The sequence below is a fragment of the Lethenteron reissneri genome, chromosome 18, assembly GCF_015708825.2.
Source record: "Lethenteron reissneri isolate LAM-NWPU_2019-01 chromosome 18, ASM1570882v1, whole genome shotgun sequence".
Classification (NCBI taxonomy): Eukaryota; Metazoa; Chordata; class Hyperoartia; order Petromyzontiformes; family Petromyzontidae; genus Lethenteron; species Lethenteron reissneri.
The window spans coordinates 4562879-4579284 of NC_083796.1; the positions used below are offsets into that span (position 1 = coordinate 4562879).

At 47.7% G+C, this 16406-nt stretch overlaps 2 protein-coding genes across 2 annotated transcripts in view; both read left to right on the forward strand.

The window, feature by feature from the left end:
- The first annotated feature begins 6 nt into the window (after positions 1 to 6).
- Positions 7 to 7905, forward strand: LOC133343586 (microtubule-actin cross-linking factor 1-like). Its single transcript, XM_061553278.1, has 7 exons — positions 7 to 574; positions 1213 to 1293; positions 1454 to 1582; positions 3165 to 3245; positions 3975 to 4084; positions 6513 to 6574; positions 7865 to 7905. Exons 1-6 carry the CDS (start codon positions 296 to 298, stop codon positions 6514 to 6516), a joined length of 684 nt encoding a protein of 227 aa, XP_061409262.1. The 5' UTR covers positions 7 to 295; the 3' UTR covers positions 6517 to 6574; positions 7865 to 7905.
- The window catches only part of LOC133343585 (uncharacterized), a 46171-nt gene continuing 37631 nt past the window's right edge, over positions 7867 to 16406 (forward strand). The window contains exons 1-3 of the mRNA XM_061553277.1: positions 7867 to 7950; positions 8917 to 9018; positions 9605 to 9754. Of these exons, the coding sequence (XP_061409261.1) occupies positions 8962 to 9018; positions 9605 to 9754 (207 nt within the window). The 5' untranslated portion in view covers positions 7867 to 7950; positions 8917 to 8961. The remainder of the gene's footprint in view (positions 7951 to 8916; positions 9019 to 9604; positions 9755 to 16406) is intronic.

The window sequence follows — 16406 nt, forward strand, 5'->3', positions numbered from 1 at the left end:
GGAGTGTGCACCTCACAATGACACGCGTTCCACTTTGGTGCGCGAAGCTATCCCCGTTTCACTGCGATATTGAACACTGAAGTGGAGCAATTTTTCAATATAAAAACACGTGTTACTTTGGCCTCTAATAGCGAATACATTAAGTGAGATAAGTCATAAATAACTTGGTCATTGTATATGACATTGGGAAGTATTTGCCCATGACAGGTATGTTTTAAAGATAGTGGTAAGCTATCTAGTTAGTCGATCGGCAGGACCGCAGCGTTACCTATGCCCGGGGAAGTTATCTGGAAGGATGAAAATGTTCCGCCCTGGGTCACGCACAGCTCAGGGTAGCGGGCATCACAATGCCCCCGCATTGGGTTCCTCCGTCTTGAGCCAGCACGGTCGGTCGTCTGGCCTCGCGTGCGAGTTCACGGTGGTGGCAGGAGACGGGGCATCTCGACACGCGGCGCCTCCAGAGGAGGGCGAGGAGGTGCGGGCGGTGATGGAGAGAATGGCCCTGGTCAAACTCGCCCGCCATGCGGATAAAACGCAGCAGGAGCTGGAGAAGATCAGGACTCGAGTGGATCACGTACGTACATTGCCAATTCTGTAATGGTTCATATTCTTAGGTTTTTTCGGTCAAGTCACGTAGGTAAAAAATTTTAATTAATAAAAGTAAAATAAAATCACGACGTTTCGGAGGCAACAAGCTTCCGTCTTCAGGTGGAACCGTCATAGCCACGACAGCTGTATCAAGTAAATGAGAGATTACAAGAGCTACCACTCCGTATATATAATGGTTGAAGAGGGGAAGGGCCAAATTAATACTGTAATGGCTTTGGGTGTGCGCGTCAGCTAGCAGTGGTCGGTTTTGATGACGTTGAAGTCAAATTGCAGAGTGATTGTGTAAATGTATTTAGGAATGCAACTTTGCGAACACAAATTTCAACACGTGAATAAAAAAAAACTCAGCACAAAGATCATCGGTGTCCTTTGAAGAAAGGTTTATTGGCAAAAACATCACATACTTTGTTTCGTTTAGTCATTTAGGGCAGCATTATTGACAAATGTGTTAAGATTGCATTAATTGTGCTTATGCACCACTGCTAGCGCAGTAGCTCTTTTTTATGGCAGGTAATTGTTGATATAACATTCTTCGTTTTTTTTCCCCTCTATGATGTCTTTCTCTGGACCAGCTAAATAGTCGTGTTTGCTCTCTTACGACAGACGATGGAAGCCTTTGAATTGGGGAACCGTGCTGTCATGGATTCTTTGAAAAGGGCAAATATGGAGTGTTTTGAGAATTTGGTGAGCGCACAGCACACAGCACCTGCCGTGGAAGAAAGGGGATATACACCCGGAGTAAACTTCACCTGACATTTGTGTTGGTTTTCTGCTATTGTAATTTTCACACGACGCTCAAAAAAAAAATCAGTTACCGCTCGTTAATCTTCGTATTTATTTTCAGGAACAATTAGAATCATTTCTGTCGAGCTCCGCGCAGAGGCGACAGCACCAGCAGGATACGATGTTGTTCATCGTTGGCTATCAGGAGAAGTGTGGCTGTCGCCAGCAGCTGCTGTCCCAGCTCAGCGAGGTACAACTCTGCCCACAATTGGGCAGCTGTGTTCAGAGGTGGTATGCGGTGGGGTAAAGCGTGGTGACTTCTACCTCTTCCAAAATGTCTGGCGGGAATGGAAAAGTAGAACAAATACTCTCTAGAGCAGTGATTCTCAAGCTCTGTTGGCTACTGTAGCCCTTGACGAATGTTGTTTCAACCGAGTAGCCCCTTGCCTGACCCAATGTGGGTTCTGAGAACTTGAGAAGTAAATGTACGTAAATATAGTGATTGCATGTGGGAAAGACAAACAAGATCGGGTGCAGTATTCTGGTATAATTACCAGTAATGGATTTTCAGTTTACATTCATGTCCCTAACTTAACCGAATTATTTTATTTGTGACAAAGATTTTTTAAAACATACTTGCCACCAGTACCGACATCCGTGCGATTCTGTGAGAAAAGCATCTTAGAAAAAACGATGTTATTTGTGATTTGAAGCTTTCGTGACTGCAAAAATTCATTCTCTTTGGTTCTTTCGGTGAAGTCACGTAGGTAGAAAATAAATGGATTCAATTTTTTTTCCGCCTGAGGACGACCGCTTGTGTTGCGATCGAAACGTCGTGATTTATTTTATTGTATACCTACGTGACTTTACCAAAAGAACCAAAGAGTATTTAATCAATTGTCCATTTTGTGAGGTATTCCAACTCGCTAATCACTGCAAGGGAATTTTAAAAACATGTTAACGGACGCTGCTCTGCATGCATGAGGTCATTTGTTCGCACTCGCTGGTTACTCTTGGAGATCACATTGTTTACGATTGACGAGTTTAGAAATGTTTTATTTATCACTCCACGTTACCATTGTGCATTTAAATGTTATCGTAATTATTTCATATTTCCGGATTCATCCTCTCTAGAGAGGTTTTCTTGAGGGGTCTCTCTAGAGGGGTCTCTCTAGAGGGGTCTCTCTAAAGGGGTCTCTCTAGAGGGGTCTCTCTAGAGGGGTCTCTCTAGAGGGGTCTCTCTAGACGGGGTCTCTCTAGAGGGGTCTCTCTAGAGGGGTCTCTCTTGAGGGGTCTCTCTTGAGGGGTCTCTCTAGAGGGGTCTCTCTAGAGGGGTCTCTCTAGAGGGGTCTCTCTTGAGGGGTCTCTCTTGAGGGGTCTCTCTAGAGGGGTCTCTCTAGAGGGGTCTCTCTAGAGGGGTCTCTCTAGAGGGGTCTCTCTAGAGGGGTCTTTCTAGAGGGGTCTCTCTAGAGGGGTCTCTCTAGAGGGGTCTCTCTAGAGGGGTCTTTCTAGAGGGGTCTCTCTAGAGGGGTCTCTCTAGTCTAGAGGGGTCTCTCTAGAGGGGGCTTTCTTGTTCATCCTCTATCGGAGGCCCTTCCACCAGCAGTGGCATGAGAGGATATCCTTATCCTTGTATTCCCAACCACGGCATTAATTATTTATGCAAGCTGATTGTACGAAAGCATCTACAAGGGGCCCATAAATATATATATACTTTATAATCTTAAGTCATACTGGGGTTATTACAGGATTATTGTTGAAAGGGTTTATCAACACTAAGGAGTAAAGTGTATGGAAGCGTGATAAAAACGAATGTAAACCCTTTCTTGCAGTTCTTTGATCACAGTTCAATACTTACTGATGGAGATTCGTCGAAGGATCTGGACGTGGATATAAGTCACAGCACGCAAAAGGTAACTTTAATTCTTAAGCATTGCATCACTTTGCCCTGGGGCATAATGGATGCATGAGCTCACATGCTGCACTATGAACCCGACAAACTGAATGTGATTCCTGGCCATGGCTAACATCAGTGGCGAGCAATATCTGGAACTGGTCCTTGGCCGGCCACCCCTTCAACCCACGCTGCCCAGCATCGTGAAGAATGGCCAAACAACCATCATGACCGACACAGTGTGAGGGAGGGCCCTCATCCAGCAGTGGATCGACCAAACGGCTGTACATTTGACACGGCACCGATAAGTATAAATGGGTGGGGAAAAAATTACCCGTAAAAACAAAGTTTTTCACTATAAATCCTTTATATGCGTGGCGGCTAGAGTCCTCTCGTCCTCTGGCTTGAGATGGCTGCCACCTATGGGTCAGATGATTGCCTGCCACCATTAAGCAATTGGTAATTAAATATCATTTTTTCCCCTAAAAAGTGTAAAATTTTGGAATTTTTTTCACGAAAATTAATTGTCACGCACAACGAGTGTGTTTGGAAAATGTCAGCTCGATTGGATCACGGGAAGTGGGTTAAAAAACGACCGAAAGATTTGCACGGTCGTAAGCGTGCAAGCAAGCAAGCAAGCGCGCAAGCAAGCAAGCAAGTGAACTTAATATAAAGGATTTAAAAAAGACGATGAAACTGTAACAATAATGATAGCAGAAGCCTGCTCTTGTGCATTTTGTTATTAAAGGTTCAAGAGGCTCTGGAGTCAACCAGGCAGGCAATGGAGCACTTGGGGACACTGCACAGTGCCCTCATTGCGCTCACCAGCCACATGGGCAGTGCCAAGGAGAAAAAGAGGTACGGTGCAGTGCACAGCCACACTGAAAGTTGAGGGTTATTGGCCAGATTACAGATGGAGATCCGTGACTCAGAACTGAACCTGCTGGCGGTTTCATTTTTATTTTCAGTTTTCAGTTTCATTTATTTGGTATAGCCCTGTGAGCCATTCGGCTCTTGAATCGGGTGCAACCGCAACAAACAAAAAAACAAAAACATGAACAAGAAAACATCTTAAAGTGAGTATGTGTAAACAGAAAAATCCAGGAAGAAATTGCAAAGTCTTCCAGAAAAAAAGCACCTGACACCAACGCTGTGCAAAAATCCCAGTGGGATGCAAGTCAAACAACAACAACAACCACAAGACAACTTAGATTAAAGCCATCATTCTAACTCCGTACTGCAACAAACAGACATGGCCAAACCAAAAAACCAAAAAACTTTTCGAAAACACCAAAATAAAGCCATAAACAATGTAACAGTGATCATAGGAACTGTGACCGAAATTTCACAATAAACGACACAGCATGTACCACCAAACCCTGTAGCCATAACTGGCTGCATGAGTCACTCCACAACAGCAGGATCATCAATAGGAGTATCAAAATTTTTCAAATGCACCTTTAAAGATCAACACACTAAATCAAAACACAAGATCATATGTTGCAGCGGTTATCCGGAACAAAAACATTTGATATTAGGTGTGCTACTGTGTATAATAGAGGTTCCGTCGTCAGCACAATCAGCGTGACGTTATAGGTTTCTCTTCGCAGTGGCCGAGGAGGTGTTATATACCTCGCCTGGCATGCAGAAGGCCATGGGTTGATTCTGACCCTAATGTTGTATATTTTGGGTTTGCATGTTCTCTCTTTCCCCCGTGGTCGTGTGGATATTTCTCCGCATTTATAAACATGCCTTTAGATTATTTGCCATCTATAAATTCCCACGTATGGTAAGCCACTTCGATTAGCTATCATGTGCGGCCAGGTCGCCTCTAAAAACAGCTAATAGCTCGGTAAGCTTACCCGATAAAACAGATGAGTACATATATAGAAATATTTTGGGATTGTCACGAAACCCACAACACCCACAATGGCTCCACCTGGTACAGTGTCAGAGGCTAAGCTGCATTGAGTGCATGGAGGTGGTGGGAAGGATGGCACAGCAGGGATGAGCAAGGGCTCAGGGAATAGGGGAATGCAACACAATCCTCAGGATACCCTACCCTTGCCGGCAAGAGATGTGATCAATAGCGGCAAATGAGAAGTGGAATCAGCCTGGCATGAGATTTTTTTTTTTTTACAGCATGGCTAGCACACGAATGTGCCTCCCATCACTTCCCGCTCTCTCCTACTCACTCCCTGAGCTGCCGGTGAGGTGCATGACTGCGTAGGGAAATGCACTCTCCACGGTGCACAACAATATCGAGTCAGGTGCAGACAGACGTGGGCTGAGCTGCTCGAGGGTGCTGAGCTGTATCACGGAGAGGGGCGGAATGCAACGCATGCATAATTCATGGAGACACAAACAACGCCGATCGATGCAGGCTCACACAACGGTAGCACAACTCCCACACCGCTAACACCTTCCAAGGGTATAGTGCTGCCACTATCGGCGGGAAGGACCTCAACGAGAGGGAGCTCTGGATAAACTCTCTAGAAGGTATTTTGGCCTAATTTTATTTTGATACTTAATGAAGATATGTTGCGCTTTACTTCAGAATCATCATATTTATTTATACTGGAGGAATCCGATTAGCTATAAACGATTTTTTCACAGATGTCCAGTTGGGGCGGATCAGAACGTAACAACAGGCAAAGCTCACTGAGATATTGGCTTCTTCTTCAGAAGCGACCTGGCCACAACTGATAGCTTAACGAAGTGGCTTATCAGCATGGAAATTATAGCAACCAAATCATCTAAATAATCTTCATCACCTTACACACCCTGCCGATCGACTATGGGGGACCCATTTACGCTTTTGGGTGGGCAAAGGCGGGGGAGGTTTTAAACGAAACTCGCTCCGTCGTTTCGACTTCCGCGCCGGGAGATCGAATTGAATCGGCGACCTCTGGCTTGCAAGTCCAGCGTGCGAACCATCACCCCCGCTGCTGCATGCCACTAACGCTGTCATTCCCATTCATTTATATCCGTGTAATGAACCTCTGGGTTGCGGTGGTGCGTGTGGGATCAGTGTTTTCTTTTCAACCGTGAATATTGACTCAGATGGCTCAGCGGCGGGTTGAAGTGCAACCACTTGAGCATGTCCCAGCTTGGGAGGAGTTTCGATTTAAAGCTTTCGTGACTGCAGGGATTCATCTTCTTGGTTCTTTCGGTAAAGTCACGTAGAAGGGAAGTAATACAAGAATAAAAATAAAACATAATAAAATACGTCGTGAGAATTATTTTATTATGTTTTATTTTTATTATTTTATTACTTCCCTTCTAGGTGACTTTACCGAAAGAACCAAGAAGTTGGGAGGACTTGCCAACACGCAGCGGCAGGCCACCGTGAGATGAATGTATTTATGTTGAACTTCTTTCGCACCGTACACAGCCAACCGTGCTAATCGGAGGTGGGTGGTAAGGCCAATAAACTAAACACAAAAAGCGGTTCTAAAGCAAGTCGTCTTCAATTTTAAGTTAAATGTCTAGTGGCTTCCTAATATCGGAAGGAAGAGTGTTCCAGACGGCCACAGAAGCTGCATCTGAAAGTGTGCGATGCGGTGACCGTCTTCGTTCGATGGTTAACCAAAAGAAATGCACGTTACTTTGTCTCCAGAATACACGCGTGCGTGTGAGTGCCACCAATGAGTGAGTGTGGGGAGAGGTAGTGGTTAGCGCACTGCACTACGAACCCGGTAACCCGAGTTCAATTCCCGCTCACGACCAATAACAGTGGCAAATATCTAAATCGGTCCTGGACGTCCCCTTAGGGGCCGTCCATAAATGACGTCACGCGATTTTGGACGATTTTTGCCCCCCCCCCCGCTCGTCACACGGCGTCACAAAAAGTCAGACCCCCCTCAAATATGACGTCACAAAGCTCTGCCCCACCCCCCCCAAAATAAAACATGATTCAAATCGCTTTAAACTAGTGTCATTGTAGTGCGTATTTCATGTTCCGCTGCACTTTGATGTTGTAGGAGAAACCATTTATTAAAAAGTCTATTTATTTAAGTAGAACGTGTTGTCTATATTTATTTAAAGTTGCGCATTTTGATGTGACGTCACATTTCTCAACCCCCCTACCCCCTCGTCACACATCGTCACAAATGTCTGACCCCCCCCCCCCTCCTAGGTGCGTGACGTCATTTATGGACGGCCCCTTAGTCGACTCAGCTTTACATGAATACCTGGTGCTGTGTGTAAACATCAGCACTGGTGGGCGCTCGTGGAGTTGGTCATCCGCCCTCTTGTATGTGGTGCTGGCCTTAATAGGTGCTCGCTAACAGCACCTACCATAACAGTCTGTTCCGGCTCTACGGGGGGATATTTGTATTTGTGAGCAACTGCCACCATGACAGGTGGCACAGTGGTGAGCACAGATGGTGCATCTGCCAGGAATCTCAGTCAGTTAGCCCAAAATTATTGGGTCTATCTCATGACATTACGTCAATGAGCCTTCGACACTTCACGTGGCCTCAAGGCGTACCTAGTTTGGCATCACCATCGCTGTGTGCCGATTGGCAGCTGATGTTTTTGCTGGTGTGTTGCAAATGGTACATTGGTGTCTATTAAAACAGGTAAATACACAGAGTTATTAAAAGTTAAACTGTGCGTGTCTTTTATTTTGCTCAGGGGCAAAACTAAACTTGAAAAATCACTGAAGGATGCAAAGGCAAAAATTGAGCTTCTGGCAGAAAACCTGCAGGAAACACAAACAGGTGAATTCACAATGATTCAGTGAGATTGACACTGCTCTACATCATCATTATCATCAGCCACGAACTAACCACTGGTGGCCACCCAAAGCTCTCAGTGCCTCTCATAGTATTGCAATGTCGTGTCTGCTCACGAGCTAACTTCATCGCTCCATCTCCATGGTAGATGTCCCCTACTCCGTTGTGAGTCTTCACTATGATCCATCAGCCATTCTAGCGACGTGCCCTACCCAAGCCCACTTACTTTTCTTAACGGTCAATAAAATGCCTGTTTTCTCTGGTCCATGCAACCCTCTTCCTGTATCTCAATGTAATTCCAAGCTTGCACCACTCCGGGTTTCTTAGTGCAATTTTTAGGTGTTGTGCCATTGTCTTTGTCAGTGCCCATGTATATGATGCATATCTCAGAACAGGTAACATACACTGATTAAAATATGTCTTCGTTAAGCACATTGGCAACCTGATTTTCATTATTAAGTTCACTTAACAATTATTTTCTGTATCAATAATTATTAATAAATCGTTATAAATAATAATCATTTTCATGATTAAATCTTGACTTAAAGCTTTCGTGACTGCAGGAATTCATATTCTTTGGGTCTTTCGGTAAAGTCACGTAGATAGATTCAAAGAAGAAGATAACAAAATAACAAAAAATCTACGACGTTTAGATCGCAACACACGCGGTTGTCATCACAAGCGGTCGTCTGATGAAACGTCGTAGTTTTTTTTGTCATTTTGTTATTTTCTTTGAACCTATCCTATGTGACTTTACCGAAAGACCCATATAATATTTCACTAAGTTCACTTTTTTCGAAAGTATTCCAACCTGCTTGTGCCTGCCTCTTAATTTCAATATTTTTATTCAAGAAAACTTTCAATAATCTGCCCTAGGTGTACGTATGCTTAAACAAATGCTTGGCATGCATTGGATGTATTGCATTGCTCATTGTTAAAACCTGTGAACAGATCTCAAGCTAAAAGAGGAAAACATCAAGGAACTCCAAAAGCAAAATGACCTCACGATTTCAGAGTGTCGACAACTCAAGGACTGAACTGACATTGACAAAGGTAAGGCATTCATTTTCCAAAAGGCAAAATAATTTCACCTTACTGGGGTCTCACAGATCTGCAAGAGTGTATGTGAATTGTCCTCAAGCCTCGATGATCGTGTCCACAACTTTGGTTGCATGTAACTAAATCGCTTGTATGTGGATGTCAGTGCAACTAATTGCAGGCAGTTGTTCAGCAGTTGCGCACAATCGGTTGCTCAGAATAGACAGACCCGCTCATCAAATTTGGTTGCTCACCTAATCGCTCAGGTGCAAATCCTGCTTTTACAACGTCATGCTTTACTCTATGAGACATCTCCTTTACCAGTGGCAAAATATAGTAGTAGGTTTTTACCCTTTCAACTGGTACAAAAACTGACACCTTTATACAAGGCATCATGTTTGCAATAACCACAACACAAGCAGTTAAAATGCAAACAAAAAGAAACAACTCTGATGATGATAATGATATGCATTTTGACTGCTTGTGTTGTGGTTATTGCAAACATGATGCCTTGTATAAAGATGTCAGCTTTTGTACCAGTTGAAAGGGTAAAAACCTACTACTACAACGTCATGCTTATTCACTTTACTCTCATCGACAGAAGCAAGCTGAGAAGAAAAGCCACGAATCGGAAATCCAGAAGGCCCTGTTGGAGCAGAAGACTCGCGCGAGTGAGGAGAATGTTTCAAGGCTGGAGGCTCTTCTGAGCGAGACCATCGACGAGTTAAACGAAACACGCGCTCAGTTACAGGTGTGAAGAGCGGACCTGCCATGGTTAGAATGAGGTCTTCATTTCTCAGGCTTAGCCCCGGTCAACTCCGGCCGAAATTAATCCATAGCTTAGAATGATAACTTTTAAGCAGCGTGCATTGATTCACATCATAATTGGCGCACTAGATTGCTGAACTGAACACATTCAACCCAACGAGCAAGCAGTCGACCGTGTATCCTGAACTCAGGCAAAGTGCTAATACCCTGAGATTGACGTTTGTATTGGCAATAGCCTTCAGCCGTGTCATTAACCACCCACTAGATTTTGATTGAGTACACTGGTATTAACCTAATCACCCAGAATACGACGAGTCTCGTCAGGTCGGGGAAGCTAAGCAGCGTTGAGCCTGGATAGTGCTCGGATGGGTAAGTACCATGCACGCTAGACTGTCCTAGGATGCACTGGGGTTGTGTGTCGGTCAGCAGAGGGATATTAGTTGTACTGCACTTCTGTGCTGCCACCTCAGCAAGCGTGGTGACCAACGTGGTGAAATATGGTCAAATAAACCCCCACGATCTACACGGAGTGGGGGTGTTCTCATGCAGCAGTGGCCTGACAACACATTCCTGCGGAGGGAGCTGGTAGGAACGTTGGGTTGCTCGGTCAATGGCCAGGGTCAACGGCGGCGTGGTGTATTCCGCAAATATGCCCGACTGTGAGGGCGGGCACAAGCCGGCGTGAGTAGGTTAAACGTTGAGTTTTATAATGGCACCACGGCGTGACCAGCCCCTCCCCACCCAGCCCCACCCCTACCACCCCCCACCCAGCCCCACCCCTCCCACCCCCCACCCAGCCCCACCCCTCCCACCCCCCACCCAGCCCCTCCCCACCCTCCCCACCCTTCCCCTCCCCACCCTCCTCACCCAGCCCCTCCCCACCCAGCCCCATCCAACCCCTTCCAACCCTCCCCTCCCCACCCAGCCCCACCCTCCCCACTCAGCCCCTCCCTGCACGACGGACGGACGGACACGATAATCCCCTGTGGGCTTGTGGAACCAGTGGGTTCCTACCAGTAGCATTGCTGTACATATACCTTTTCAACTTGGTATGCACGTGCAGCTGTATCATTGTAGCTATGCCTTAGCCACATATGTCCAGTTGATGGCAGTGTCGCCTAGCCATGCGGGAGTAATGTTCAAGATCTGCAAATGCAATGTTTGTATAGCGAGTGCTTTTAAACTTATCATGAGCAGTCTCCCACTTTGTTTAAAGTGCGGTGGAAGTCCTACCGAACGTGCAGCAGATATTCCTGCAATGCATTGTAGTATGAAGAAGGGCCATTGCCTGAAACGTCGCCTATGATATATTGTTTCCTTTTAGGGTAGGGTTATAGACGAATGTGTTGATGTTGTGTTAATCGCACAATGCTATGGTGCATTATTATCCAATTGCTGATGTGTAAATGACATTGATTTTTTATTCACAACACAAATACGTATTTTTAAATCAGCTAAATGATGCCGATCGAGCCTAAATGTAGCGAAAAGTTTCTTCACTCGAGTTGCATGTGGACTTCATATGTGTAAAACGTAGAGGCACAGCCCTGAAATGTCTTGCTTACGCCATTGCCAGTGGAAGGGCCTAAGCTGGAGGGAGTTCAAATCCCTAAAAAAATACTGTGCAAGTTTCAGCTGTGAAACTACAATCGTAGTTCTGATGAGAAGCACTCAGCGCTATTTACAATACACGGCACTACTGTGTTGCCATACATCATTGCATTTGCAGCTGATTTATTTTAAGAGCAAAGTTATACCACTGAATGAATGTTTCTTTTGTTAATAGGTTCAACAGACGTTTGAGATAAATGGGCAGGCTAGTGACCGCGGGCAGTTTAACCTAGACAATAAAACGTGGACAATCTGCAGTTGCCATTTTCCATTCCTGGGACTGCACAGCCAGGCATCCGGAGTGTCCCTCTAGGTAGAGAGAGACACCAGGTAGAGTGAGACACCAGGTGGAGTGAGACACCAGGTGGAGTGGGACACCAGGTGGAGTGAGACACGAGGTAGAGTGAGACACCAGGTGAGACACCAGCTAGAGTAAAACACCAGGTAGAGTGAGACACCAGGTAGAGTGAGACACCAGGTAGAGTGAGACACGAGGTAGAGTGAGACACCAGGTAGAGTGAGACACCAGGTAGAGTGAGACACCAGGTAGAGTGAAACACGAGGTAGAGTGAGACACCAGGTAGAGTGAGACACGAGGTAGAGTGAGACACCAGGTGAGACACCAGGTAGAGTGAGACACCAGGTAGAGTGAGACACCAGGTGGAGTGAGACACCAGGTAGAGTGAGACACCAGGTGGAGTGAGACACCGGGTAGAGTGAGACACGAGGTAGAGTGAGACACCGGGTAGAGTGAGACACCAGGTGGAGTAAGACACCAGGTAGAGTGAGACACGAGGTAGAGTGAGACAACGGGTAGAGTGAGACACCAGGTGGAGTGAGACACCAGGTAGAGTGAGACACGAGGTAGAGTGAGACACCCGGTAGAGTGAGACACCAGGTGGAGTGAGACACCAGGTAAAGTGAGACACCAGGTAGAGTGAGACACCAGGTGGAGTGAGACACCAGGTAGAGTGAGACACCAGGTGGAGTGAGACACGAGGTAGAGTGAGACACCGGGTAGAGTGAGACACCAGGTAGAGTGAGACACCGGGTAGAGTGAGACACAAGGTAGAGTGAGACACCAGGTAGAGTGAGACACCAGGTAGAGTGAGACACGTGGTAGAGTGAGACTCCAGGTAGAGTGAGACACCAGGTAGAGTGAGACACGTGGTAGAGTGAGACACCAGGTAGAGTGAGACACGAGGTAGAGTGAGACACCAGGTGGAGTGAGACACCAGGTAGAGTGAGACACCAGGTAGAGTGAGACACCAGGTAGAGTGAGACACGTGGTAGAGTGAGACTCCAGGTAGAGTGAGACACGAGGTAGAGTGAGACACCAGGTAAAGTGAGACACGAGGTAGAGTGAGACACCAGGTAGAGTGAGACACGAGGTAGAGTGAGACACCAGGTAGAGTGAGACACCAGGTAGAGTGAGACACGAGGTAGAGTGAGACTCCAGGTAGAGTGAGACACGAGGTAGAGTGAGACACCAGGTAGAGTGAGACACGAGGTAGAGTGAGACACCAGGTAGAGTGAGACACCAGGTAGAGTGAGACACCAGGTAGAGTGAGACACGAGGTGGAGTGAGACACCAGGTAGAGTGAGACACCAGGTAGAGTGAGACACCAGGTAGTGTGAGACAACAGGTAGAGTGAGACACCAGGTAGAGTGAGACACCAGGTAGAGTGAGACACCAGGTAGAGTGAGACACCAGGTAGAGTGAGACACCAGGTGGAGACAACAGGTAGAGTGAGACACCAGGTAGTGTGAGACACCAGGTAGAGTGAAACACCAGGTAGAGTGAGACACCAGGTAGAGTGAGACACCGGGTAGAGTGAGACACCAGGTAGAGTGAGACACCAGGTGGAGTGGGACACCAGGTAGAGTGAGACACGAGGTAGAGTGAGACACGAGGTAGAGTGAGACACGAGGTAGAGTGAGACACCAGGTAGAGTGAGACACCAGGTAGAGTGAGACACGAGGTAGAGTGAGACACCAGGTAGAGTGAGACACCAGGTAGAGTGAGACACCAGGTAGAGTGAGACACCAGGTAGAGTGAGAAACCAGGTGGAGACAACAGGTAGAGTGAGACACCATGTAGTGTGAGACACCAGGTAGAGTGAAACACCAGGTAGAGTGAGACACCAGGTAGAGTGAGACACCGGGTAGAGTGAGACACCAGGTAGAGTGAGACACCAGGTGGAGTGGGACACCAGGTAGAGTGAGACACGAGGTAGAGTGAGACACCAGGTAGAGTGAGACACCAGGTAGAGTGAGACTCCAGGTAGAGTGAGACACCAGGTAGAGTGAGACACCATGTAGAGTGAAACACCAGGTAGAGTGAGACACGAGGTAGAGTGAGACACCAGGTAGAGTGAGACACCAGGTAGAGTGAGACACCAGGTGGAGTGAGACACGAGGTAGAGTGAGACTCCAGGTAGAGTGAGACTCCAGGTAGAGTGAGACACCAGGTAGAGTGAGACACCGGGTAGAGTGAGACACCGGGTAGAGTGAGACACCGGGTAGAGTGAGACACCAGGTAGAGTGAGACACCAGGTAGTGTGAGACACCAGGTAGAGTGAGACACCAGGTAGAGTGAGACACCAGGTAGAGTGAGACACCAGGTGAGACACCAGGTAGAGTGAGACACCAGGTAGAGTGAGACACCAGGTAGAGTGAGACACCAGGTAGAGTGAGACACCAGGTAGAGCGAGACACCAGGTAGAGTGAGACACCGGGTAGAGTGAGACACCAGGTAGAGTGAGACAGCAGGTAGAGTGAGACACCAGGTAGAGTGAGACACCAGGTAGAGTGAGACACCAGGTAGAGTGAGACACCGGGTAGAGTGAGACACCGGGTAGAGTGAGACACCAGGTAGAGTGAGACACCAGGTAGAGTGAGACACCAGGTAGAGTGAGACACCAGGTAGAGTGAGACACTAGGTAGAGTGAGACACCGGGTAGAGTGAGACACCAGGTAGAGTGAGACACTAGGTAGAGTGAGACACCGGGTAGAGTGAGACACCAGGTAGAGTGAGACACCAGGTGGAGTGAGACACCAGGTAGAGTGAGACACCAGGTAGAGTGAGACACCAGGTGAGACACCAGGTAGAGTGAGACACCAGGTAGAGTGAGACACCAGGTGAGACACCAGGTAGAGTGAGACACCAGGCATAGTGAGACATCAGGTGAGACACCAGGTAGAGTGAGACACCAGGTAGAGTGAGACACCAGGTAGAGTGAGACACCAGGTAGTGTGAGACACCAGGTAGAGTGAGACACCGGGTAGAGTGAGACACCAGGTAGAGTGAGACACCAGGTAGAGTGAGACACGTGGTAGAGTGAGACTCCAGGTAGAGTGAGACACCAGGTAGAGTGAGACACGTGGTAGAGTGAGACACCAGGTAGAGTGAGACACGAGGTAGAGTGAGACACCAGGTGGAGTGAGACACCAGGTAGAGTGAGACACCAGGTAGAGTGAGACACCAGGTAGAGTGAGACACGTGGTAGAGTGAGACTCCAGGTAGAGTGAGACACGAGGTAGAGTGAGACACCAGGTAGAGTGAGACACGAGGTAGAGTGAGACACCAGGTAGAGTGAGACACGAGGTAGAGTGAGACACCAGGTAGAGTGAGACACCAGGTAGAGTGAGACACGAGGTAGAGTGAGACTCCAGGTAGAGTGAGACACGAGGTAGAGTGAGACACGAGGTAGAGTGAGACACGAGGTAGAGTGAGACTCCAGGTAGAGTGAAACTCCAGGTAGAGTGAGACACCAGGTAGAGTGAGACACCAGGTGGAGTGAGACACCAGGTAGAGTGAGACACGAGGTAGAGTGAGACACCAGGTAGAGTGAGACACGTGATAGAGTGAGACTCCAGGTAGAGTGAGACACGAGGTAGAGTGAGACACCAGGTAGAGTGAGACACGAGGTAGAGTGAGACACCAGGTAGAGTGAGACACCAGGTAGAGTGAGACACCAGGTAGAGTGAGACACCAGGTAGAGTGAGACACCAGGTAGAGTGAGACACCAGGTGGAGACAACAGGTAGAGTGAGACACCAGGTAGAGTGAGACACCAGGTAGAGTGAGACACCAGGTAGAGTGAGACACCAGGTGGAGTGAGACACCAGGTTGAGTGAGACACGAGGTAGAGTGAGACACCAGGTGGAGACAACAGGTAGAGTGAGACACCAGGTAGAGTGAGACACCAGGTGGAGACAACAGGTAGAGTGAGACTCCAGGTAGAGTGAGACACCAGGTAGAGTGAGACACCAGGTAGAGTGAGACACCAGGTGGAGTGAGACACCAGGTAGAGTGAGACACCAGGTGGAGACAACAGGTAGAGTGAGACACCAGGTAGAGTGAGACACCAGGTAGAGTGAGACACCAGGTAGTGTGAGACACCAGGTAGAGTGAAACACCAGGTAGAGTGAGACACCAGGTGGAGTGAGACACCGGGTAGAGTGAGACACCAGGTAAAGTGAGACACCTGGTAGAGTGAGACACCGGGTAGAGTGAGACACCAGGTGGAGTGGGACACCAGGTAGAGTGAGACACCAGGTAGAGTGAGACACCAGGTAGAGTGAGACACCAGGTAGAGTGAGACACCAGGTGGAGTGAGACACCAGGTAGAGTGAGACACCAGGTAGAGTGAGACACCAGGTAGAGTGAGACACCAGGTAGAGTGAGACACCAGGTAGAGTGAGACTCCAGGTAGAGTGAGACACCGGGTAGAGTGAGACACCGGGTAGAGTGAGACACCGGGTAGAGTGAGACTCCAGGTAGAGTGAGACACCAGGTAGAGTGATACACCAGGTAGAGTGAGACACCAGGTAGAGTGAGACACCGGGTAGAGTGAGACACCAGGTAGAGTGAGACACCAGGTAGAGTGAGACACCAGGTAGAGTGAGACACCAGGTAGAGTGAGACACCAGGTGAGACACCAGGTAGAGTGAGACACCAGGTAGAGTGAGACACCAGGTAGAGTGAGACACCAGGTAGAGCGAGACACCGGGTAGAGTGAG